Consider the following 27,557-nt stretch of genomic DNA (forward strand, 5'->3'; position numbering starts at 1 on the left):
AAAAAAAAAAAAAAAAGTACTAGTAATAATCACACCTAGACAAATATAAGCCACCAAAAGGTCTGATCACCCATATTAATAGCTATGATGATGCCCAAATACTGCTTCTCATTTCTATATCCCAAGAGGCTTGTTTTCTTAAGTTTGTAACTTGTTTTTATTTTTTTATTTTTGGAGTTTGTTTTATTTTTAAATTATACAAACTATAGGCATTTAGAAACTTTGGATTCTTTTCAGCTAATGTCATATAGAAAATTCTACAAATATTTCAGAAAGCAATCTTATTCTCATTCTGGTCTTAGATAAAATAGGTAATGAACACAAACAAATTCCTTTTCCAGTTTAACATTTAAGATGTATATATGTTGAACCAAATTTAGAACTTTACCTAATGCCCATAAAGAGGAAAAAACCAGTAACAGTACACTCATTAACAGAGTTCTGAATATTTTACTATGTAAGGTAATAATAATAAAAAAAAAAAATCCTTATATTTCAAGGCAACTGTCAAAATACAAAAATATAAAAAATGGTTGGGACCTAAGTAGAAAACAACAGACTGATACAATTTCTAAATACTCAGAAAATTCATGTTGATTATTCCTGAGTTATAAAGCTGATAAACCTCAGATGATTCCACAATTAATTACAGCTATAAAAGAAAAACACAAGGCAAATTTTTATATTTCCCAACTATTAATGGCTATTCATAAACATAATTCTAAGGTAATTTTCCGCCCTGACATAAGCACAGTTCCCTCCTACCTTCCATTCCAAATTATAATTTGGTTGGAAACACACAACAATTTACAAGCACACTCACCACTAGAGCTTTCACAGAAACTTTGTGAAGCATGGGCAGAGGCCTTCTCCAGCTCCTGGGCTTCTACACCGGAGCCCAGCTGCTTTGTGTTAGCTATTTTTGAGTCTTTTGTTAATGAGTTATCAGTTTTCTCTTGAGGTTCAGCCTGCTGCATCTCCAGGTCAGGTCTCAGAGCATCATCTGCTCTCTCTAAAGTCAAGGGAGGTTGTGGAGAGTGTCCTTCTACAGGTTCCTTTTCTGCAGTCACTGATTTCAGATCTCCTTCATATTCTGCACTCTTTCCTTCCTGGGCATCAGTTCTATTCTCAGCACATGGTTCTATTTCTGGAGCATCATCCTCCCACGACTGGGAATCTGAGCATTTCTCCACTCCCTCTGAAGGTTCAGAAGAAACATCAACTCTGGGAGATGGTTCCTTCACATCTACAATGACAACACTTGAATCCTCTGAAGTAGCTTCTTCCCACGCTTCCTGATCCTTATGTTCCAATTCTTGGTCAAGTACTGGAATCTTTTGGGGGGAATCAATACTAATCACACTGGTTTCAACTTCCATAGCTTCCTGGCATTCTTGTTTTGGGATTTCTTTTGGAAGACACAACCCCTGGGACTGAGTTTCAGTCAGAGAAAGGTGCAATGGGACACTCTCCATATTTTCTTCTTTGGGCTCCTCTCCTTGACTCTCACAAGGAGTCTCAGGGATTTCTTCAACCTCAGACCCTGAAGACCCCTCCTCTGGATGATGTTCTTTAATTTCCATAGCTTCCTCCTGATCTAACACACTAGAGAGTGCCTCAGATCGAGTAGCTGGAGAAGGAACTGCCTGACTCCCTGAATCACAAGTGAGATCAATACAAACATCTTCTGCTACAGTCTCTTCTCTGCCTTTGCAGCCAGAGGCTAAAATACTAATGTCGTCTCTGGTTTCTGTGTCATCCCCCTTCGTCTTATCATTTTGATTTAGTTCTACTTGGCCATCTTGTGCTGGATTCATCAGGATATTATCATTTTCAGCAGCAACAAGTTTAGAATTGAGAACTGGAGACATGGGTTCAGTGTCCTCAATCTGGGTGTTTTCTCCATCGTCATCAACCCTGTGAGAACTCAAGCTCTCCATCTTTGGGGACTGACTATACTCACTTGTAGAAAGCATCAACTTACAAGAATCCCCTGTCAAAGACAGCCCAAGATCCTCAGTGGTATTCTTTGATTCAATTTCTGAAGTTTTAGAACACTCAACAGTCAAAGATGAACTATGCAAATCTCTACCTTTCTTCCCATCATTTGATCGTTCTTCCAAACTTGGAGATGGAATGAAAATGTCCTAAGGAGGAACAAAAAGAAATAAATCATTTGTTCATAATATTTCTTTTATATCTAATCCTTGAATTTATCTAAAATTTCTCAATCAATTGTTCAAGAATTATAGAACTCTAGGGCCATATCTCAGAAATACAAAGCTCATAAATCACCAGTCTTTTCAACAACACAAGTCATTCTGTTTAATCCTTTTCCTGTGAACCACTAATCTAGAATCAGAATATAAACAAAAACAATGTTAACTTATCCTTCTAAGGGTAGGAAGACACTTAAATTTAACTGTATATCACCAAGCTACTAAAATCATGTCATATGTTTGGTGGGCCTTCAATTACATAGTAATCATTTGAACAAATGCTTACACAGCCCACTTCAGTTCTCACAGTGTGGGAATATACACTTACTTTACTTCCTACTATTTCAAAATATGCTAGCATCCATAAAATAGATGTTAATCCAAAGCTCACAATATCATCGGTCAACAGACACCACTACACACCAACAAAGACGGCTGAGGTTAAAAAGACTACATCCTGTTGGTGAGATGTGGAACAACTGCAACTCTCATACACTGCTGGCAGAAATTCCACTTGTAAGTATTTACCCAAGAAAAATAAAATCCTATGTCCACACTAGGATGTCTATGCAAATGTTTATAGCAGTATTATTCATAAAAGTTCAAAGCTGGAAGCAACTCAAGTGTTTGTCAACTGGTGCATAAACAAATTGTGGATATCTCTATTATGGAATACTACTCAACAATGTAAAGGAATAAGATGTTAATACATGTAATATGAATGAACCTCAAAAATACACTAAGCTAAAGAACTAGAACACAGAAGACCATATACACTTTATGATTCCAACTATATGAAATTCTAAAAAAAAAAAAAACAAAACTATAGTGACAGAAGGCAGGAGAGTAGTTGCCTAAAGTTAAAGAGGAGACTGGGGGCGGGGGGAGGAATCAACTGCAAAGGATTATGAAGAAACTTCTTAGGATGAGGAAACTGTTCTACACTTTGATGGTGGTGGTTATACATTTGTACACAACTACCAAAATTCATCAAACTATCCACTTAAAATGGCATTTTATTTTAAATAATACCATAATATTAAAAAGAAAATAAGCCGAAGCTTAGACATGTTTTTATGTAAGAACTTACATTTAGTGTGTTATTTTGCCTGACATAAATGCTATATAACTCTAACATAGCTGGCAAGGCATTAATTGCCTATGATTTTTAAGGGAAAGAGAAAATCAAAACAGGTTGCCAAACATTCTGTATATTCCATAACCGCTTATATTTCAAAGTGTGGGGTCACTGTTTACCCTCTCAGATGATAAAAAGTCATAAATTTGAGACTCTCAGGTATGACTGAGTAAAAACTGGTTCAACATTTCTAAGTGGCACTAGGACAATAAACAGCAGCCTTGAAACTTCATATACTCCTTCGCCCAATAATTCTATTTCTGGGAAATGATTTGATAGAACTGGGACTTAAGCTACAATACTATTCAGTGCAAATTTATTATTTAGAATAGGAAACAATATAAAACACCTTAAATGTCTAAGAGGAGATTGATTTAAAGATTTTTTTTTTTTTTGTAAGTAATCTCTACACCCAATGTGAGGCTCAAACTCAAAACCTGGAGATCAAGAATCACATGCTCTTCTGACTGAGCCACCCAGGCACCCCAAGAAAGAGATTCATTTAAAAATTATGATACAAAGTATTCCATCATGTGAGTGTTAGCTACATAAAATTACTGATGAGGGGCACCTGGATGGCTCAGTCGTTAGCATCTGCCTTCGGCTCAGGTCATGAGCCCAGGGTCCTGGGATCGAGCCCCACATCGGGCTCCCTGCTCAGCGGGGAGCTTCCTTCTCCCTCTCCCGCTCTCCCTGCTTGTGTTCCCTCTCTAACTGTCTCTCTCTCCCTGTCAAATAAATAAAATCTTTTTAAAAATTACTTTTATGAATATTAAAAGAGGAAAACATTCAGGCTATGCACCAAATAGAAAGTTTCTATTTCAGTGAAGAAAAAAAAAGTATGTGAATACGTAGTTTACTATAGTCTTTTTATACGTTTATATGATTTTAATGTATTCTTAAATTAATAAACATATACATAAAAAGGTTAAAAGTAGTTATTTCTGACATAGGATAATTGATGATCTTTTTTTTTTAAAGATTTTATTTATTTGAGAGAGCGCGCACAAGCAGGGGGAGCAGCAGGCAAAGGGAGAGGGAGAAGCAGACTCCCCACTGAGCAGGGAGCCCGACGCGGGACTAGATCCCAGGACCCTGAGATCATGACCTGAGCCGAAGGCAGACACGTCACCAACTGAGCCACCCAGGTGCTCCAGGATAACTGATGATCTTACTTTCATTTATCTATATATTAGACATCCTCTAAAGAAATATGTAATTTTTTCTTACTGCAGAAAGTCATTTTACAAAGGCTTATATATAAGACACTGCTAATAAACTACAAATATCTTTTAAGTAAAATTCACATAACAGAAAATTAACCACTTCAGAGTGAACACTTACTTACAATGGAGTGCAGCTACCACCACCTCTATCTAGTTCAAAAAATTTTCATCACCCCAAAAGGAAACCATATATCCATTAAGCAGTTGCCCCCCTTATCATGAATACCTTATAAGCATTATCAGAGTAAATACTGGTGTGATTTTATTTTTTACAGGATTTTTATTCAATATATGTATAACTTCAGTCAGGGGCTAACCAGCCTGTCAACACTGTATTTCCTAAAGACTGCCTGGATCTAGTCTCTGAGTGTCTGGCCCATAATAATCCACGGTGCTGAGTCTCCCTGGAGGCCTGGTCAGAATAAGTGAGCTAAGTGAACAGAAATTCCCCAAGGCTCTGGATAAAGAGTGATGGAGAACTGTAAGGACTACGCTCAATATGAGTCCATCTTTGGGGCGCCTGAGTGGCTCAGTCGTTAAGTGTCTGCCTTCGGCTCGGGTCGTGATCTCAGGGTCCTGGGATCGAGCCCTACATCGGGCTCCCTGCTCCGCGGGAAGCCTGCTTCTCTCTCTCCCACTCCCCCTGCTCGTGTTCCCTCTCTCCTGGTGTCTCTGTCAAATAAATAAATAAAAAAAAATCTTAAAAAAAAAAAAATGAGTCCATCTTTAAGTCTAGATTCAGTACAGACCTAAATCCACAGTACCCAACCAGTCAAAAACTGGTCTCATAATATAGAGAGCTTAAGAGCTATTCATACAGTCATCTGTAATCTGATTTGTCATCCCCCGAATTAACATGTATATCAAAAATGAAAAAAGTGTCAAGTATCAAACTATATTTTACTAATCCTCTCTCGATGTCTTACATCCTAGTGAAGGGTCAGAGGCTATGCAATTAACAAATATATTAAGAAAGAAAAAAATACACAAAATTACCTTTATCCCAATTATCTTTTGATCAGTATTTATCTCATAAATATTTAGATCTTACAACATCAAAATTAGGTTGACTTGGACTCCAGGAATCAAGGTACAGAAGAAATAACAGATGTGCAAAAGTTAGCCATTAAGAATAAAATGTAAGAAGTTTGATAAGGACAAAAAATTAAAATAGTGGATTTAATACACACATTTACCTTAACTCTTCCAAAACCCCACCGAGCAACAGTAAATTTTTTTTAAAACATGAATTTTCAAGAAAAAGAACAGAAGAAATATAACTGCAACAAAATTTTGGAAGAGTGATCATCTATTTCACAGACTAGTGAAAGTTGAATTCTAATCCAGCAGTGGAGAAAGCCAAGTAGCAACCCAAATTACACCACAGAACCACCATGCCCAAAAAAAGATTCAGGACTTGGCAGCAGCACCAGGTGACTCTGGAAGTGGTGGTGAGGGTGGAGCTAAAAACAGGAGGACTGATTGGAAAGCTATTTAAGAAGCAGTTCAGGGGCGCCTGGCTGGCTTAGGTGGAAGAGTATGTGATTCTTGATCTCTGGGGTAGTGAGTTCAAGCCCCAAGATGGGTACAGAGATTACTAAAAAAAAAAAATAAAATAAAATAAACTTTAATAAAAAAAAAAAAAAAAAAAGGAAGAAGAAGAAGAAGCAGTTCAACTCTCAGATCCTCGCTCCCTGACCCTCCTCTGCCCCGGAATTAAATAGAGCATCCATGAAGAGAAAGAGGCACAGTTATCAGAATGTACCATACTGAAAACAGAGGGATTAAGTGAAAATTTACATACTAAATGGAACCTGCACATGCCTCCCAACACCCCCAGCCCTCTTCCATCAATAGACTTCTAGAACAATGGCAGACAGGAGACAGGAGATTAGACGTTTTTCTGGAGAACCTGACCATGCTGAAACAAATCAAGATACTGATACTAGAGGATGACCAAAATTGCCCAGTAGATCACATTACAGTGAATCCCAGAAGTAAGTATCAACCACCAGTTAGTTCAGAACTTCTAATCAGTGTTCTGGTATTGTACTCTTAAAGCAATCAAGGATTATCAGACACTTGAGGAAACCCTTCAATTTCAAAGTCAAACATCAAAACTAACTAATATCTATTTGAAGAAATAGCGACTATTGCAGGGAAGAGAAAATTTCTCAAAAAAACTATTAATAATATCCTGAAACAGGTAAGATAATATACCCATAAAACAAGACAACATGCTATTTCTTTTTTATGAAAAGAAAGAACATCAGAGAAAAAATAGTTTCTAAATTAAAAATCCAGAAATAGAAATTAATAACTCAGAAAAGTCAAAAGAAGATTGAACCCAGCAACTGCATTCCTAGGCATACACAAGAGAAATAAAAACATATGTCCACACAAAATCATGTCCATGAATGTACACAGTAGAATGATTCACAATAAGCAAAAATGGGAAACAACCCAAATGTCCATCAACTGATGAATGAATAAAATGTACTATATAGATAGAATGTAGTAGTACTATTCAGAATAAAAAGGAATGGAAGAAAAAAAAGGGAATGGAGTTCCGATACATGCCACAACATGAAAAAACTGTGAAAACATGCTAATTTAAAGAAACCAACCACAAAAGACTACATGTTGTATAATTCCACTTATGAAATGTCCAGAACAGGCAAATCTATAGAGACATAGAATAAATTAGTGGTTAGTTAGGGCTGGGGACGGGGGAAATAGGAGTGACTGCTAATGGGCATGGGGTCTTTTGGAGGGAAGGGGAGAGATGAAAATGTTCTAAAATTAGACTGTGGCAACACAATTCTGTGAATATACTAAAAGCCATTGGATTATACACTTTAAAAAATGGCGAGAGGCGCCTGGGTGGCTCAGTCAGTTAAGCATTTGACTTCAGCTCAGGTCTTTATGGGTCCTGGGACCGAGCTCTGCATCAGGCTCCCTGCTCAGCGGGGAGTCTGCTTCTGCTTCTCCCTCTGCCCCTCCTGATTTATAATCTTTTTTTTTTAATTTTTTAATTAAAATTAAAGCTCTTTTGCTGTCAAATAAATAAAATCTTAAAAAAAAAAATTTTAAAGAGAGAAATGTAAAGTAGGAGACAAAATAAGAAAACTACAGGACAATTCTAGGAGTTTCAACATCCCAAAAATGGGTATTTTAGTAAAGGAAAATTTTAAAAATGAAGGGGAAGAAATTAAACAAATCTCCCTGAACCGAAGGGACCTGAATTTCTAGATTAAGAGGGTTTAACAACTGCCCTAAATACAATGAAAATAAACCTGTGCCATGCATTTGGCAATTTCAGAGCACTAGCGACAAAGAGTAAATCCTACAAGATTTCAGTAAGGAGGAAAACAGCTTACATATTAAAGATCAAAATCAGACTGGCTGCACACTTCTCAATAGCAACACTGCAAATTTGAAAACAGTGGAAAAATGCCTTCAAAAATTAAAAGGAGTTATTTCCAACCTAGAATTCTATACTTCTACAAACTATGAGTCAACAATGAGAGTAGAAGGGCACCTGGGTGGCTCAGTCAGTTAAGTGTCTGACTTCAGCTCAGGTCGTGATCAGGTTCCCCACTCAGCGCGGAGTCTGCTTGTGTGCTCTCTCTCAAATAAATAAATAAAATCTTTAAAAAAAAGAATGAGAATAGAGAGTATGCTACTAAAGAGTATGTCCTCCACTAAAATGAGTAAACCAAAGCAAGACATGGAGCTCAAAAAGAATCCAACGCGAAGACAGTAAGGACAACCTCCTAGGACTGGGGTGAAAAGGAGGTGAATAATGCACGAGGCACAGAAGAAAACAGTAAAGATTAGAAATCAGGAGGGGTGCCTGAGTGGCTTAGTCGGTTAAGTGTCTGCCTCCAGCTCAGGTCATGATCTCAGGGTCCTGGGATCAAGCCCCACATCGGGCTCCCTGCTTGGCGGGGAGTCTGCTTCTCTCTCTCCCTCTGTGCTCCCTTTCTCTCTCTCTCTCTCTCTTAAATAAATAAATAAAATCTAAAAAAAAAAATTTTTTAAAGAAATTATAAATCAGGAGTCTTGAAAAGAGATTTCTCCAGAGATGAAGTTTGAGGCCCCCAAACATCTTGAAAAGAGATTTTGGCAATTGGTGGAGAGCCTAAGGTTGATGAAGTGAGAAATTTGTAGAAAACTAAACAAATGAAAAAGACTATATTATCAATTCCAAAGAAAATAAGAAATTATGCAAACATGAAAAATAATATTCCACAGATTCTGCTTTGAATAGTGTTTATAATAACAGCATTCATAATAATGTAAATTCGATAATGATTTAAACAAAATGATGTAAGTACACTGGAAAGATGGGGAAATAGCGAAAAAAAATTTTCGGGGGGCCAGGCAGGGGCAGAGGGAGAGGGAGAGAATCTTAAGCTGGATGTGGAGCCTGACACTCCTAACCCTGGGTTCCTAACCCTGAGATCTCATAACCCTGAGATCATGACCTGAGTCAAAATCAAGTCAGACACTTAACCGACTGAGCCACCCAGGCACCCCTAAAAACTTTTTTAAAGAATGCATGAGGGACATCTGGGTGGCTCAGACAGTTAAGCATCTGCCTTTGGCTCAGGTTGTGATCCCAGGGATCTTGTCATCCTGGGATGGAGTCCCACATCAGGCTCCCTGCTCAGCGGGAAGCCTGCTTCTCCCTCTCCCTCTGCCTGCCGCTCCCCCTGCTTGTGCTCGCGCACTCTCTCTCTCTGACAAATAAAAGCTTTAAAAAAAATAAAAAATAGAAATAATGTATAAAAATAAAATCATGATATACAGAGTTATGGAGATAAATAACACAAGAAAAAGCTTAAGGAACTGAAAGTGGTTGTCTCTGGGTAGGGGTGAGGAGAGATCTTGTTTTAACCATCTGACTTCTTTTTTGGCTTTTATAAGTGCTTATTAAGTAAAAACAAAGCCTTGGGTGCCTGGGTGGCTCAGGTCATGATCCCAGGGTCCTGGGATCGAGCCCCACATCGGGCTCCCTGCTCGGCAGGAGGCCTGCTTCTCCCTCTCCCACTCCCCCTGCTTATGTTCCCTCTCTCACTGTGTCTCTGTCAAATAAATAAATAAAATCTTAAAAAAAAAAAAAAAAGTAAAAACAAAGCCTTAACATAAAAACTGTTAAGGTATTCTTGAGAGAATTGTAAAGGTACTTGAGTTTTGTTTTTTTTTTTTTTAGGAGACATGGACCACACTGTACTGACTGAGGCATCTTAAAATATAAATCCAAAGAAATCTAAGTCATCTTAGATTCGAAGGACCTCTGAACTATGTTCAACATCACTCATTTGTCTCAAATTTTCATTGCTGGTTTTAAAGATGCCTCTGAAGGTCGTTGGTAAACGCTGAAGGTGAACCAATTTCTTCAACAGTGCCTTGTTCTTCAAAAACCCAGTTATCCCTTTGTGGCCAGGCTTCACTTCTCCTGGTAGGGATACCTTTGCAAAGACATACATTTCCATATAAGTCCTGTTTGGTCACTGATAAACATCTGTAACTTGTCTCCTTCATATCAGGTACCTTTTTTAGAAAATTCTTCTCACTGCTCTTGGTCAATGCTTATAGCTCATCCCTAAATTCTGACGATTCTTTAAAACTATATATGTTCACATACAACTTTCACAGAAAAACAAAAACTAAAAGATGTATGGTGGTTGAACACTGGACTTCACCTCTAGGTAACCATGTCTTCACTCTTTCACTACCAGCAAAGCTAACCATTCTGGAGTATTTACACATGCAAAGCACTAATCTAGGCAGTTGGTATATAATAACCCATGTAACCTTCATAACTACCCTATGAGGTAGGTAGTATCCATATTCCCATTTGATTTCATGAGGAAACTGAGGCTCAGTTTCAACTGGTCACAACAGCAGTAATCACAGAGCCAGGACTAAGTCTAGGAAGTTCTGACTCCAGAGTCGTTCTTAAGCACTCTACCAAATCACTTCTAATGACTGGCATAAAACACAAGTTTTAAAAATTCCAGAAAGCAATTAAACTTCTTTATCTTTTTTTTAAGATTTTATTTATTTGAAAGAGAAAGTGAGTAAAAGAGAGAGAGAGCGCACAGAAGGAAACAAAGAAGGCTCCCCATTGAGCAGGGAGCCCGACGCGGGGCTTGATCCCAGGACCCTGGGATCATGATCTGAGCCGAAGGCAGACACTTAACCAACTAAGCCACCCAGGCACCCCACAATTATACTCTTCTTCCTACTGTCTCCTCTACACTAAATTTATAGTATATTTCACTACTGTTCATTTTTAAATATAAACTTTCGGTACAATACCCGCAAATTGAAAGGCATGAAAGTTCTCCCAGTAACACTAAAATAATCCCCCCAATTACAGTCTTATAAGAAGAGGCACTGGGCGCCTGGGTGGCTCAATTGGTTGAGCGACTGCCTTCAGCTCAGGTCATGATCCTGGAGTCCCAGGATCGAGTCCCACATTGGGCTCCCCGCTCAATGGGGAGTCTGCTTCTCCCTCTGACCCTCTCCCCTCTCATGCTCTCTCTCACTCTCTCTCTCAAATAAATAAAATCTTTAAAAAAAAAAAAAAGAAGAGGCATTTATATTGAACATATACTCAGATTTAGTTAAGGACCTTCAATTCACTATGAATAAAACCTGCATTCTATTTTTTTAATATTTAAACTTAGAATTACACAAAAGAGATGTTAGTTTTCCCTTGCTTTTAGAAGAAAACTTCTCATTTGAAAACTAAAAACTATCTTGATACCCTCCTTCCAGGAGTGATTAATTAGCTTATGGTACATCCAATGGTACATCCACTCAGAGAAATACTACACAAGTTTTAAAAAGGTGGTATGGGGCGCCTGGGTGGCTCAGTCAGTTAAGCATCCGACTCTTGATTTTGGCTCAGGTCACGATCTCAGGGTCGTGAGATGGAGCACCAAACTGGGCTCCGCGCTTTGTGAAGTCTGATTCTCTCCCTCCCCTGTGCCTTTCCCCATGCAAACACACTCTCTTTCTCTCAAATAAATCCTAACAAAAGAAAAAGGAAGAGGTAGTATGAAGACTCTGTAACACTGAAAAATCATTATTATGCAATGTTACCTGGAAAAAGATTAAAGTTATATGTTCACTATGAACAACTTCATTTAAAAAAAAAGTAGGCATGTGGAAAGACAAAAATGATAGTAGTTATGTTACAGTAGAATTGATTAACACTCCCTTAAATTTGCGCTAACATTTTCAAAAAGCTAAAGATATAATACAAAATTTAAACGTAAGTGACTCTGGAAGTGTTCTAAAACTAGACTATGACGACAGCTGCACAACTCTGTAAATGTACTAAGTATCACTAAATTACACATTTAAAATGGGTGAATTTTATGATTTATAAATTATACCTCAAAGATTGTTTAAGAAAAACAAACATTAGGAGGAAAACACTCTACAATACTCACATGAGAAAACTCAGGCTGTGATGGGATAGGAAGTGACCCAGGAGTAAAGACTGGCGTGCTCTGAGATACTGGTGTTGATGCTTGGGGGGATAGAGTGGACTCAGGTGGGAGAGGCGGGTTTTCTATCTCCACTGGTTCTTCATCCTGGAGTTTCTTCTCAAAAGACTCTCCTTTTCCTTCTGATAACACTGACATGTCCATTGGCTCATCTGGTTTAAAACAGGAAAAACAAACGGAGAAATAAGCACTCATCAATATCACTCATGTTCCAATAACACTAGTAACAATTATATTACAGAAATTTCCATTCCTAAAAAAATTGTGATTTAATTTTCAGAAAAGTAGATACATTAACAGTAGACTGAATCACAGAAATCTAGTAATACTTTCTTCCCCTGGGAGGACGAAGGTCCACACTCCCAAAATCCTCAGATATAGATGAAAATGGAGTTCATCTGGGGATATCCACTCATCCACATGAAACATTAAATTAACTCGGCTCCTCTGAACCCCTTTTCCCTACTATAACTCAGTCTTTCATATTTGGCATAGGAATATCCAGATTAATGTCATCTAATTAACCACTGTATATTCTGCCACAGGCCTGAAAAGCAGAACTTGTTCACCACTCCAATATCTACTTATGAACTCATTATATTTGCATTAACAACTGCTAAGCACAGAGAGATGAATGCTAGGACAAATACAGAGGGAAAAAAATCTATCGATGCCAATCAGGAAACAAATTGCCCAGGGGGAAAGTATACGTGCGTGAGTGCGCGCGCACACACACACACACCCCACCACCACCACCTCCCCACTTCTTTCCCACGATATACTACCCACCTGTAGGCTAACAGGCTCTTTCGCAGAACCCATCTAGCTAGCTGGGTATCTACCCAACAGCTATTCAACGACTCTCTTCCCCCTATTTTACAACTTGACCCCAAACAGGCTTCCCTCTAGACCACTCTCACAAATTAGCTATGCCACTACGTTTCTCACTGCAAAAGACACTCATTGTACTGGCTATACCTCACCTCAATACCTACGTCTGCTGCTTTGCTCGACTTCAACCTCACATTCCAGTCTAATGCTAGGTTGCAAATCTGGTGCTATAGGTCTTTAGTACGCTACTACAGCTGTGTTAAGTATTTTCATTAGACCTTTTGATCTCTCTCACCATGACAAAGCACTTATTAAAGACCTATTGTTCTAAGCACTACATATAAAAAGGCTTTAGATTAATAATTTTAGAAAGAAAGAAAAGGAAGCAAGCAAATATAGACACACAAACAGGCACATATTAAGCAAATACATTAAATTTAAAATACAACTGACAGGAGAAAATACAATATGTTACATTAAAAAAAAAAAAAACACTGAATCATATACATACCATAATCCCAAGTGTGTAAAATACTTCTTTATGCATAGAAAGCACTTTGAAAGGAAATATATTCTAATACTAATTACAGCTGGATTGCGATATCCACATGATTTTTATTTTCTTATTACTTTGCTATATGCTTTCCAATCTTTCTACAGTGAGAATTATTTTACAATCAGGGAGAAAGTATATTTAATGTAATCATTTTTATGTATCTTCAATGTTCACACTATGAATAGAAGAAATGATTTTAAGTATAAATCAAACTTAACTTGTATTAGGATTATTTTGTAGAATGGATTCACCTTTATTTTTTACTAAAGACATCACTAATCATGTTATACTTAAAATTATACTAGTTCATTTGGATACCTACAACTGATTTCAAGACAGCCAGACACAAACTTAGTGGCAAAAGAAAGATTAAATTTTGTCACGGGTAAACTGCACCTGAAAAACAGTTAAACATATTTCTATATTTACATCACTCGAGAGACAGCAGGGTATCATAGGAGGAAGGTAAACGACAGATAAGACCACAGGCTCTGGAGGCAGCTGCCTGAGTTCAAATCCTACCTCTATGACTTACTAATTATGAATTCTGTGACTCTATTTCTTCATCTGTAAAATGGAGATAAAAGTAACACCTACTTCTTAGGTGTTGTGAGGATTCAATGAAAAATGAAAAAACAAAACAAAACAAAGAAAAGCACCTAGGACCAAAGAGAAGTAAAGAAAATGGTGCCTGGCATACACTAAGTGCTCAATAAATACTAGCTATTATAGCATTACTGGTAAGTAAAAGAATGAAAAAGAGAAAATCATGAAATTTATTGGAAAAGGTTGTAAAAGTAGTAGGAACTTTAAATCTTCAAAAAAAAAAAGGGGTGGGGACACCTGGGTGGCTCAGTCAGTTAAGCGTCTGCCTTTGGCTCACGTCATGATCCCAGGGTCCTGGGATCGAGTCCTACACTGGGCTCCTTGCTCCACAGGGAGCCTGCTTCTCCCTCTGCCTGCCACTCCCCCTACTTGTGCTCTCTCTCTCTGACAAATAAATAAAATTCTTAAGAAAAAAGAAAAAAGTAGTAGGAACTTAAAAAATATCTTGAGTGACTGAGGCACCTGGGTGGCTCAGTCAGATAAACGTCCGACTTTCGATTTCGGCTCAGGTCATGATCTCAGAGTCATGAGATTGAGCCCCGTGTCAGGCTCTGCACTGGGCGGGAGGCTGCTTCAGATTCTTTCCCTCCCTCTCTCTCTGCCCCTCCCCCCCTTGCGTGTGCACTCTCGCTCTCTAAAATAAATAAATCCTTTAAAAAAAAGGAATATCTTGAGTGACTGGATATGAGACTAGGACAGAGTAAAAGAGGTTTAGATAGTGAGATAAATTAAGTTAAAAAGGAATTCTTTCTTGTGAATAAAGGAATATAATTTCCTCAAAGGAAATTTGAATGAAGTCAAAAGTTCTACCACCTACTCTTAGCCACTGCTTGGCTAAAACTGCTTTGATGATAGCAAAAGTAACCTTTAAAGAGCAAAAGAAACAATTTTTGGTTCCCTTTCACCAGGAACACGTCAACATGTTGCTGCAAACTACTGGGCTATTAGTAATAAACCCAGTTCTTCACTAATATACTGCTATAATATACTACTTTGAGTTTAACCTTAAAAGCATAAAAATTTTGCCTTAAGGATCTTTTTAACAATTAAGTCAACAATACAGAATTGTCGTAAGAATCAGTGCTAGAAAAGCAGGGCATTAAGGAGAGCACTTTACACTAGGCCACAACCCTGAAGGTGAGTCAGACATGAGTCCTACTGAATAGTGTCATGGTGTTCAAACAAATAAAGAAACAGTACGTTTTGCAAGGCAAAAGTGCTCCTCCTCTTCTGAGATCAACAGACAGATCAAGAGAGCTCACCTTTTCTCCCTTCTTGCTCTGTGGGACTGCTAGGAACGATAAAAGGGGTAGATCGGAAAGCATCAGGGGAAGGAGCAACAAGATCGGAGGAATTCCTTTATATAAAGAGAGAATTCACAGGTTATTTTACCACAGCCACAGTTTTGCATTTGTTTTTTAATTTTAATAGCAAAACTATCTAAGTCATTCAGACCAATCTTATTAGCAATCTCTCAAACAGCTACCAGAGGTTGGTGGAAGAATCATGAATAATACTTAAACAACTATTTCTCATACCAGACACATCCAAAATCAGAATTTAAAAAAAAAAAGATAAAGCCATATGATTATAAGAGAAGTAAACAATCAGACAAAAGAACATCATGATTACAAAGAGAAAGTGCTAAAAAATAAATTCATCTGCAGAACTGAGATTAAAAATATTAACACCATTTTTTGCCTGATTAGAAAGATCATGCACATTTTTATTTAAAAAAAAAAAAAGCAAACTTCTTTGCCATAACACAGAAATAAAGAACTCTTAACTACTGTCAACTCTAGTATAACCTATTGTCCACCCCTATGCTGCTACATGGAAAGAACTGCTGGTCAAGTGGAGGAGCAGAATACTCACTTCGGATGTATAAGAGAACACAACTGGGCAGTTTCTTCCTAGTGAAACCTATGGCTACTATTACAAAACCTTGAAACAGGAGAGCAGAGCTACCTCCCTTCAATAGGTCCACTAAGTTCTTAACCCAAAAATTCTAAAGCCTAGAGTTTGTCTTTTGATTTTAAGAAGAATTCTGGACTAGTAGACGATTTTAGCTCTTTCAACCTTAGCCTACGACCCTCCGTGGTAGAGCTATTTTAGGCTTACTTACGTGGAAAGACTCTCCTGAGCAAGGGACCTCTGACCAGACAGCTGCAGGAGGTGCAGAGTGGTGGCCGGTGTGGACACCAGAGAACATCCACCTTCTTCCCTTGAAGGAGTAGAGCAACCATCAGAAGCTATTTTTCAAAAAGAGAGAGAGAGAGAAATTCTAGTTGCATTTGCTTCTCAGATTGACATTACTGAGTTGTGTTAAAAGGAAAGAAGGAAGGAAAGGAAAAGAAAGGGAAAGGAAAAGGAAAGAAAGAAAGCAAGCCACTGAGTACAGCAAAAAGAGAAATATCCACGTTTCCAACCATGTTCCAAGAGGGCAGAAATTGTTTTCTAATTGTAGTAGAGTCAATGGAATGGATGCTAACACAAATCCTGAGTGACCATTCAATGCCGCCCTCCCTACTGAATTATGGGTTTGTTTGGGTTTTTTTTAAGATTTTATTCATTTACTAGAAAGAGTAAGAAGGATAAGGGAAATTAGTTGGAACTGGGGGTAAGTTCAAAGAAACTGTAAGAACTATATTCTTAGCAGACTTGCAATAAAAATATCATCACGGGAAAAAAAAGATTTTATTCATTTATTTGAGAGAGAAAGAGAGAGCACGTGCATAAGCTGAGGGGAGGAGCAGAGGGAGAGGGACAAGCAGATTCTGTGCTGAGCAAAGAGCAACAGAGAGTAAACACAGGGCTCAATCCCAGGACCCCAGGATCATGACCTGAGTCAAAGGCATATGCTTAACCGACTGAGCCACCCAGGCACCCTAAATTATGGGTTTCTTTTATATAGAATTGACAAAAAGGATTCCTCAGTCTTCTTTTTTTAAGATTTTATTTATTTGAGAGAGTGAGCAAGAGAGTACAGGAGCAGGGGCAGAGGGAGAAGGAGAAGCAGACTCCCTTGCTGAGCAGTGAGCCTGATGCGGGACTCGATCCCAAGACTCTAGGATCATGACTTGAGCTGAAGGCAGGTGCTTAACCAACTGAGCCACCCAGGCGCCCCTCCTTAGTCCTTTCTATCATGATCAAAGCTTGGAGGAAAAAGGCAGACTCCTAGTACCTCTGCTTGGCTGCGCTTCTTTCTTGTGAAGCTTCTATTACAAAACAGTGAGCCTTTTATTCCAAGTAAAGCTCATGCCATGATGCAGTAGGGAGAAGTCAAAACAATGCATGTAACACCTGATGATACAGGGATGCCTGGGTGGCTCATTCGGTTAAGCGTCTGCCTTTGGCTCAGGTCATGATCCCAGGGTCCTGGGATGGAGTCCCACATCAGGATCTTTGCTCAGCGGGGAGCCTGCTTCTCCCTCTGCCTGCCGCTCCCCCTGCTTGTGCTCTCTCTCTCTGACAAATAAATAAAATCTTAAAAAAAAAAAAAACCTGATGATATGAATGCAGCAATTTTCAAGATTAGAGCCTGAGCCTCCTCAGAGGAAACAGAAAATACTAATGTGTTAATAAAAGGATATATGAGCAGCCATTACTGATTTATATTATGAAGAATCTCCTGTTAGTCCTTTTTCCTCAGCAACAGATGGGAGTATCAGCTGAATCCCAAGTATACAGGAATTTTTTGGGGCGCCTGGTAGGCTCAGGTCATGATCTCAGGGTCCTGGGATCAGGGCCACCTTGGGCTCCCTGCTCAGCAAGGGGAGGGGGGTGTCTGCTACTCCCCCTCCCTCTCTTCCTTCCCCCCCACACCCAGCTCATGCATGCGCACATGCACTCTCTAATAAATAAAATCTTTTTAAAAAATAAAATAAAATAAAAGGAATTTCTTAAGTACAACCTTATAGCTTTAGTGAGACACCAAAAAAGTTTTCCTGGTGACCCTTTGAATGTCTTGCACATATTCACAGCACAGTAAAGGAATATAACCTTCTCTTCTTCCCTCCTTATAACCAACACATATTTTGCTGGTTGTTACCAAAGCTCTCTGGCTCTGTCAGGTTTCAGAATGGAGGAGTGGTGGAGGTTAACAAAATGTGAAACAAAAACCATTCCAGTCTTCTAAGTTTTATGTTCTTTCTGCTAGGCCATAACTTCCTATTTCTGATTGATGAGTAGGTAGACTGTTGTCCAGGTGATTATGAAAACTTATACTTAATTATCATGATATTTAAGATCTGAAGATCTATGATGACAGAAATAGCTAATCTGTCCATAATATTAAATTTACTATATTATTATTCCTCAATACCTCCATCTACAACAGAGAAAAAATGATGTTAAAATGTTAAACAGCAATCATTCCCAAAAAGCCCTTCTCATTAATCAGCTAGAAACGTATTTTCCTTCCATATTACAAACAAGTCTACATCCACATAAAGTGCCTTTAACTTAAATAGTAGCCTCCGAACAGAAATAAAGTTTAGATCTTTGGAGAAGAGGAGCTACAGCAACTAATTACTCTTTGTACCTGTTTTATTGCTCTGGTCAAACAAGTCTTCCTGAGTTGACAAAACCTCAGGCTCTGGTGACTTCTGAATCTTCAGGCCACCTTGCAAAAGTTCTTGAGCAGTTATTCGTTCATTTGTTTCCACAGCAGTAAGAGATACTTTGGGACTAGAAGGCATATCCTCTGACCTAGGAAATTCAAATCACCAGGAGAAAAAGTTGCTATGTTCAAATGCTTTCACCTTTGAATTAAGAAGCTTTTTCTGTTTTGTGTTTTCCTTTAATAATTTCAAAACTTCCAGTGGCTCTAGTTTACATAAATATTTGCTGGAAGTGAAATAAGCTACTTTTTATGATATAAAGTCCTCAGCCCATTTCAAAGCCTCTCTCTCACACAGCAATATTTCTTTTCAACTTTGCTCACTGCTGGGCAGCATGCTGTCCAAGATTTCTGATAAGGGATTTAAGGATTTGTGTTACATATACTGTTATCTAGGCGAGCATGAAGGATTCTGATCCAGACCACAACACTGCCAGTCCTAATGAGGACCTTCCACAAAAAACAGCTTGAGTGTGAATCATCCCCTGCGCTACTGCCACACACTTTATCTACTGCTGGCCTTGTCCATCTGATCTGCTCAACCTAAGCCCCAAACCAAGAATCCTTCATACTAATACCACTCTTACATGTAAGACTCTCAATGCTGGCCCCATTCGAGAGACTTGGGAGATTCACCTACTAAAGTGATAGCATAACTAGCTACAGAGCAACTTCCTAAAGAAAAGCCTAAAAAGTCGGCCCAAGTTAGGCTGAGTGTTTTGCATGAGAAAGACAACTTCTCTTGATATTCAACTTTGTTGAGGACCCCATTCCTCATCTTTTCTACTGAAGGAAATTATAAAACAATACTGAATATTTATCCATCACCTCCCCCAAATTGGAAGCATCCCACTTTTCCTCTGCCATATTGAGCTGCTGACCAGAGGACATGCAGCTTAGGACAGAACAATCACCACAGGCAGAGCAAAGGGATAGGCCTAATTCCTACCACGTTAAGGCCAAGAGGACTTGGGAAAAGAATACCTCTTTACAGCTATACCAGAAACTTTCAGATGCAGGATACCTGAGGACCCAAAGCAATCTGGGTGCTCCTCAAATATAGTAAAAGATTTTCAAATATAATATCCATGTGACTTCTCATAACACTAGAGAGGGTAGAAGTCCTCCCACAGAGCAGTGCCTCTGTAGACAAAGATCAGAGAGGAGTGACAAGCAAAGATTAAGGAGTCATGCTTATAGGGGCACCTGGCTGGCTCAATTGGTGGAGCATGTGACTCTTGATCTTGGGGTTGTGAGTTCGAGCCCCACATGCTGGGTGCAGAGATTATTTAAAAATAAAAATCTTTTAAAAAAATTTAAAAAGAAGAGTCATGCTCTTTAGTTACAGCAGCAATAAAATGGCTTTGTAATATACGTAAAGATGAGATGAGGACACAGTAAGAATTTGTAAATAATGTTTCCACTGGACCAGAAATATGCACATTACAACGGGGGGGAGGGGGAGTCAACAATTTCTAAGTATGTTTCCACCTAGTCAAGTAAAACAAGTATGACCCTAAAGCAGAAACTCAAAAATACTTTCTAGAAAGAGCAGGGTTTACCTTGCAGGCGGTGGGTTTTGCTCTTCTACCACATGTACATCCTTACTGGGCTGTGCGGCCACAGGGACATCCTTGCTGGGCTGTTCTGCTGTGGGGATATCTTCATTGGACTGTTCTTCATGTTTAATTCCTTGAAATTTTAAAAGATAGGAAGGAGACATTTAATTTTTCAAAGTACTAGAAGCAGTCCCAAATGTTTTTTTAAAGGTAAAGATTTTAATAAAAAGAGAATCCAATTTGAAAATATACACAGGCATCATTCCAAAAAAGGAAAAGACTCAGTAACGCACTTACAAAAACCCTTCATCTGCAAGCCATCAACTGACAAGTATTTGCCAGACAACTTGGCAACCTTACAGTATTAACTTAGATTATATTAACTTAGTAACTATAAAATGTATCAAAAAAAAACAACTAGCTCTAGCTTGGGAGGAAAATGCTTATAAACAATTCCAAATGCCAAAAAAAATGTTTCATACCAATATTAGCATCCACATCAGACAGCCTAGTATAACTAGAGTTGGTGGTTACTGACAATAGAGGCTCTTTATCTACTTCATATGGCACAGTATGCTCTTCAACATCCTGGCTCTGGGACAGTTCCAGAACTCCAAAGCCCAACTGTGATGAGGCAGAATCTAGAAACAAAACCCCAAGAAATTAAGTAGCATCCCACAATATTATGTACTGTGTAAGGTGCTGTTCCTTAGCAAAAAAAAAAGTCATTTTAAGTCATCCACACCAGGGCCCTGCCCCAAAGTTTTTCAAAATAAAATTAAGAATAAAGGAACTAAAAGTGGGGGTGCCTGGGTGGCTCAGTGGGTTAAGCATCCACCTCTTGATTTCGGTTCAGGTCATGATTTCAGGGTCATGAGATCGAGCCCAGCAGTGTCAGGCTCTGTGCTCAGCTGGGAGTTGGCTTGAAATTCTCTCCCTCTGCCCCTCCCCCGGCCTACGCTCACTCGCATTCTCTCTCTTTAAAATAAATAAATCTTTAAAAAAGAACACAAAACAAACAAACAGAAAGAATAAAGGCACTAAAAGTGAAGAGAAAAAATATGTAATGAAGCAAAAAATTACATACTATAAAACCTGGCACCTGGGTGGCTCAGTTGGTTAAGCGACTGCCTTCGGCTTAGGTCATGATCCTCGAGTCCCAGGATCTAATCTAGTCCCGCATCGGGCTCCCTGCTCAGCAGGGAGTCTGCTTCTCCCTCTGACCCTCCCCCCTCTCATGCTTTCTCTCTCTCTCCTTCTCTCTCTCAAATAAATAAAATCTTAAAAAAACACACACACACACAAAAAACAAAAAACCTTAGGAGCACCTAACACATAGGTAGAATAGGTCTACTTTCTGAAAATACACATAAACTATACCCATACACAGAGCAATTCAGATCGTACTTCCACACACAAAGCATACATCCCCAAAATATTTGAAAAACAAATGTAACAAGAAGAGTCAATATGCAGAAAGGGGGCTATCCAATGAGCATCAAATTCCTGAACATCAAATTAGGTGGAGTATCTTAGACAACTGCAAATTTCTTAATGACTATTCTCAATTTAATGATGAGAAATCTAGAACCCCATAAAGAGAGATTTATTTTTTAAGATTTTATTCATTTATTTGAGAGGGTGAGAGAGCGAGCAAAAAGGAGCAGGGGGAGGGGCAGAGGGAAAGGGAGAAGCAGACTCCCCACAGACCAGGGAGCCCAACGTGGGGCTCAATCCCGGGACTCTGGGATCATGACCTGAGCCGAAGGCAGACGTTCAGCAAACCGAGCCACCCAGGCGCCCCACCGATAAAGAGAAATTTAGGTATCTACACGCTTGTGTTAAAGGGACTTACAACAATCTACTATCCAGAAAAAGGCATAAAGCTACCTTCAGCACCAAGGGAGTGTGTGATAGTATCATCTCTAGTATCTTCTTCCTTTTCCTCCTCCTTCTCTTCCACGTCTTCTTCCTTTTCTTCCCCCACAGGAGGAGCAGATTCCACTGAAATTCCCAAAACACTAAACGGCAGAAAGACACAATCATGTGTTCCCAGATAGGTTCAGACACTTCGCTCAAAGCACCTTTAGAAATTTATTGTGACACCCTACACACCAACATCTTAAGCAAATTTGAAAAAAGTAAAAAGCGTGGCCCCCATTAGTGCTTCTTTCTACAGAAAGCACCTGATAGCAACTCAAAAAACACTGTGCAGAATTAAATAGCACAAATACTTAACAGAAGAAAGGAACAAACATACTTGGAATTTTACCTTTCTCTGAAAAAATATAAGCAGGGAGAGAAAAATCTTACCCTCAAGAGAATTACTGACAAGTGACATGATAAGATATGCATTAGATGTGCACTGAAGGGCCTCAAAAATGACATCAACTGAACCAGACACACTTCACAAAAATATTTTAGTAAAAAAATCTTAGAGTACATATATAGAATCAGACTGCCTGAATAACATTCTGGTAAGAGGCCCGTATATTTAAAGGAAGTTATATACGCAAACAATGAATCATGGAACACTACATCAAAAACTAACGATGTAATGTATGGTGATTAACATAACATAATAAAATAAAATTTAAAAAAAATAAAAAAATAAAGGAAGTTAACATTACAGGTCAAAAAATATTATAAACAAAAGTAAAAGACAACGATTAGGAAAAAATACTGCAACAAATATAACAGAAGAACAGTGTCCACAGAATATAAGGAATTCATATGAAGAACCCTAAGACATCAATGAACAGACAACTCATAAAAAAAGAAATACAAGTATCTTTAAACATGTAGAAAAACAGAAACCAGCTGTTGCCCATCAAATTAGAAAAAAAAAAAATTGTAAATACTGTACTACTTTCAGTGTTGCCCAAATCTGAGGTGAGATAAGCATTATCATATACTATTTATGACACTAAACTAGTTTGCTATAAACTAAAAGAACCTTTCTGGAGAACAATTTGGAAAGGTATTTCTAAAAAAAACCTCTCAAAAATGTTTATAACCCAATAATTTCAAGAAATAATTTGAAATGTGGAAAGATCCTTGTACAAACTTGTTTCTAATGTTTACTGTGATTAAGAAATACCTATAAGGCCAGCACTAGGGAAATAAATAACTTACTAATCCATAAAATTATATATTATGCAGCTATTAAAAATGTTTGAAAAAACCAAATACAATGTGTAAAAAACCTGGATTGGATCCTGGATAACTAAATAGATAAATAAATATATTGAGACAATGTTTATTATAAAATATATTTTGACATCTGATACAACTGTGAAAATGTGAATAGGAACTATTTTACTAGGTATTTTGCAATTAGTATTTTCTTACGTGTGATATTGGTATTATGATTATATAAGATAATGTATTATTCTTAAGAGATGAATGCTAAAGCATTTAAGGGTAACTATGATGTCTGCAACTTATTTCAAACAATCCAGCCCCCCAAAACGTGTATTTTACATACATACATTTATATATGTGTGTGTGTATACACATACACAGAGAGAACAAATGTGTAATATCCTTTCATCTTTTCTGTGGGTTTAAACTTTTAAAATAAAAAACTTGGGGAAAATTTTATTAAGAGTTTTAACTGTCACAGGAAAAATTCCATGTTATTAAGCAAAAAGGTCAGCAAACACTTTTACTTTACACATGTCAACTATGTACATATCAAGTACACACACAAAAGAGGGAAAATATGCCAAAATGTTTACAGCAATTAGCCTCTGGGTGGCAGAATTACAGGTAACATTTTTCGCTTCCTTGAAACTGTCTACACATTTAATGTTTCATACAAAGACTACTAAGCATAACTATAATGAGCATAGAGAGGTAAAAACATAAATTTGCAAAGCTGGGGTACATCATCCAAGGAAAAGGGACTAAGTAAAGATTTTCACAAAAATAAAATAGAACATTACCTATAACCAGGAAGACCAGTTACATAACCTTGGGAAATATAGGGAAAGAAAGTCCAAGAGCAAACATGACAAAATGTAGAAGAGCAATGAAACACAACACAAACCACATACTTTGGCTCTTCCTCAGTCTCTTTTGGTGGTTTTGCTTCATGTCCCTCCCTGACCTCTAAATGCTGGTAGGCTCAGTGAGTCCTTGGAGCTCTTCTCCACCTTTACTCACCTCCTTAATGATCTTATCCAGACTCAGCTTTGAATATCATCCACATACTTATGACTCTGCAATTTAAACCTCCAGTTAGACCTTCCCCCTGAGTTCCATCCAGATTTGCCAACAATTGCCTCAAACTGTCCAATGAAAAGGCAGCTCAACCTCAATACATCTAAACCTGACCTTCTCCTGTACTCCTGTTCATCTCCTCTAGCAGCAACTCCATTCTTCCAGTGCTGAAACCAAAAATGTGGTATCATTGTTACCTCCCTTTCCCTCATACTCCATATCCAATCAAAAAACCCAGAATCTCACCAATCCTGATCCACTTCTACTTTGGTCTAGCCAAAGGCATATGTTGCCTAAATTATTTCAGAGGGCGCCTGGGTGGCACAGCTGGTCGAGCGTCTGACTCTTGGTTTGGGCTCAGGTCATGATCACAGGGTCACGGGGTCAAGCCCCACTCCAGGCTCCAAGTTCAGTGCGGAGTCTGCTTGGGGTTCTCTCTCCCTCTCCCCCTCCCACTCGTGTGCATGCACACTCTCACTCTCTCTAAAATAAATAAATCTTTTAAAATAAATAAATACAGTAGTCTCCTAGTTGGTCTTCCTGCCTCTACCCTTGCTCCCCCTTCAGTCTATTCTCCTCTTTAATTTTAGTTAAATGGCTACTTTTAGTTTTTATCTCCAACTTTAACAAGGCATAATCAACAAATAAAAATTATACACTCTTCAGTCTATTCTTAATCCAGCAGCCAGAGTGATCCTGTTAAAATCCTTTTTTTTTTTTAAGATTTATTTATTTATTTGAGAGAGAGAGAATGAGAGACAGAGAGCATGAAAGGGAGGACGGTCACAGGGAGAAGCAGACTTCCTGCTGAGCAGGAAGCCCAATGCAGGACTCGATCCCGGGACTCCAGGATCATGACCTGAGCTGAAGGCAGTCACTTAACCAACTGAGCCACCCAGGTGCCCCAAAATCTTAAGTCAGATGATGTCATTTCTCTGTTCAAAACCCTTAAATGCCTTCCTATCTCATTAAGAGGAACAGCTGAATTCCTTACACTGTCCTGTAAGGCCTTACATATTCTGGTTCCCCCTTTACTTCTTTGACCTCTTCCCCCACTTCTCTCCATCACTCTACTCCAGCCACACTAACCTCCTTGCCATTTCTCAAATATTCCAGACACACTCCTACCTGAGGGCCTTTGCACTTGCTGTTCTCTATGCATGGACTGCACTTATCCCAGATAACAGCAGACCTCACTTAAGAACTTTTACTCAAATGTCACATCAGTGAAGCATTCCCTAAGTCGTCACCCTATCTAACCTGGAGCTCCTCTGACATTTCCTATGCCCTTCTCTGCTGTATTTTTCTCTTCAGCTCTTATCAGTGTCTAACATACCATTTACTTATTTATTATGTATTGCTATATCTCGTACAAGAATGGAAGCTATATTAAGGTCTGATTTTTATTTCTTCTGAGCCTTTTCATCTCCAAAATTCAACAGTGCTTGGTATAAAGGAAATACCCAATAAATATTTGTAGAACATTAGATGAATCTGAAAAGGCCTGAAATAAATCAGATTACAGACAAAAAAAATATTACTGACATTAAATTTTTTCCCACTGTCTAAAACTGATGGAAAAGAAAACAAAGGTTTAAGTACATTATTTAGAAATACAAAAGTAGCCAATAAAAGAACTAAAATAATTATTATAAAAAATTGGGAGTGTTTTGAGTTAAATCTTCATCTTTCATTATGGAATTCAATTGTCTTAATTTGACAAAACAAGAAATGGCAGTATAATGGTGTTAGCTTTACAATAGCATTGAGTGCTAGGAAGATAACCTCTCAAAGAAGTTAAAACACACTTAAACGGTTGCCTCTGTGAAAGGGGACCAAGGATGGAAAAGGACCCTGCTTTTCATTATAAGCTCTTCTGCTTTTTATTTTTTTATTTTATTTAAGTAGGCTCCACACCCAGCATGGAGCCCAACATGGGGCCTGAACTCATGACCCTGAGATCCTGAGATGGAGACCTGAGTTGAAATCAAGGTCAGACACTTAACCGACTGAGCTACCCAGATGCCCCATAAGCTCTTTTTTAAATAAATTATTTATATTACTCTGTTAAAAATATTTGACAGGTCTCATCAAAATTAAAAACCTGTTCTGCGAAAAACCCTCTGAAGAAGATGAAAAGACAAGCTATCAAGTGAGGGAAAATATTTGCAAACCACATATCCTACGAAGGGACTAATATCTAAAATATATAAAGAACTCTCAAAACACAATTTTTAAAAATCCAATTAGAAAATGGACAGAAGATATGAACAGACATTTCCTTGAAAAGGATGTACAGATGGCAAATAAGCACATGAAAAGCTGTTCAACATTATTTGCCACTAGGGAAACGCAAATTAAAATGAGATTATCACTGCACACTTATCAGAATGGCCATAATAAAAAATAGTGACACCACCAAATACTGGTGAGAATGAAGAGAGACTGGATCCTTACACTGCTAGTTAAACCATAAAATGATACAGCCACTCTAGAAAACAGTTTGGCAGTTTCTTAAAAAAACTAACATGCAACTGCCCACCTGGCCATTTATCCCAGATATGAAGACTTAGGTTCACACAAAGACTAGCATGCAAATGTTCAAAGCAGCTTTATTTGTAATAGCCAAAAACCAGATCAACCCAGATTTCCTTCAACAGGTAAAGGTTAGGCTGTGGCATATCCATACCACGGAACACTACTCAGCAATGAAAAGGAGTGCGACAACTGGGACACATCTCCCAGCAGTGGATCGAAAAAAGCCTACTCCAAAAGGTTACATAATGTAGTCCCATTTACATAACATTTTGAAATGACAAAATATCACAAACGAAGGACAGTCTTAATTAGTGATCACCAGGGATTCACTAATGGTTATAAAAGGATAGCGCTAGGAATCCTTGTAGTGCTGGAACCATTCAGCATGTTGACCCTAGTAGTAGATACACAGATAACTAGACTTTATAAAAATTTCACACACTCGAATACAAGTGAAACTAGGGAAACCTGAATACATTCAGTGGATTTTATCACTGATACCCTGGTTAT

The 27,557-nt window shown here is 38.2% G+C and overlaps 1 protein-coding gene across 4 annotated transcripts in view; it reads right to left on the reverse strand.

The window, feature by feature from the left end:
• TP53BP1 (tumor protein p53 binding protein 1) overlaps positions 1-27,557 on the reverse strand; it is a 95,103-nt gene that overhangs the window by 40,049 nt on the left and 27,497 nt on the right. For all 4 annotated transcript variants that reach the window (XM_032417249.1, XM_032417250.1, XM_032417248.1 and 1 more), the window contains 8 exons: positions 22,176-22,306; positions 20,768-20,926; positions 20,289-20,418; positions 18,649-18,815; positions 16,231-16,357; positions 15,368-15,462; positions 12,056-12,264; positions 824-2,147 (listed from right to left, as the gene is read on the reverse strand). In XM_032417249.1, the coding sequence (XP_032273140.1) occupies positions 824-2,147; positions 12,056-12,264; positions 15,368-15,462; positions 16,231-16,357; positions 18,649-18,815; positions 20,289-20,418; positions 20,768-20,926; positions 22,176-22,306 (2,342 nt within the window). The remainder of the gene's footprint in view (positions 1-823; positions 2,148-12,055; positions 12,265-15,367; positions 15,463-16,230; positions 16,358-18,648; positions 18,816-20,288; positions 20,419-20,767; positions 20,927-22,175; positions 22,307-27,557) is intronic.

This window comes from Phoca vitulina, unplaced genomic scaffold, assembly GCF_004348235.1.
Source record: "Phoca vitulina isolate PV1807 unplaced genomic scaffold, GSC_HSeal_1.0 scaffold20, whole genome shotgun sequence".
NCBI classification, from domain to species: Eukaryota; Metazoa; Chordata; class Mammalia; order Carnivora; family Phocidae; genus Phoca; species Phoca vitulina.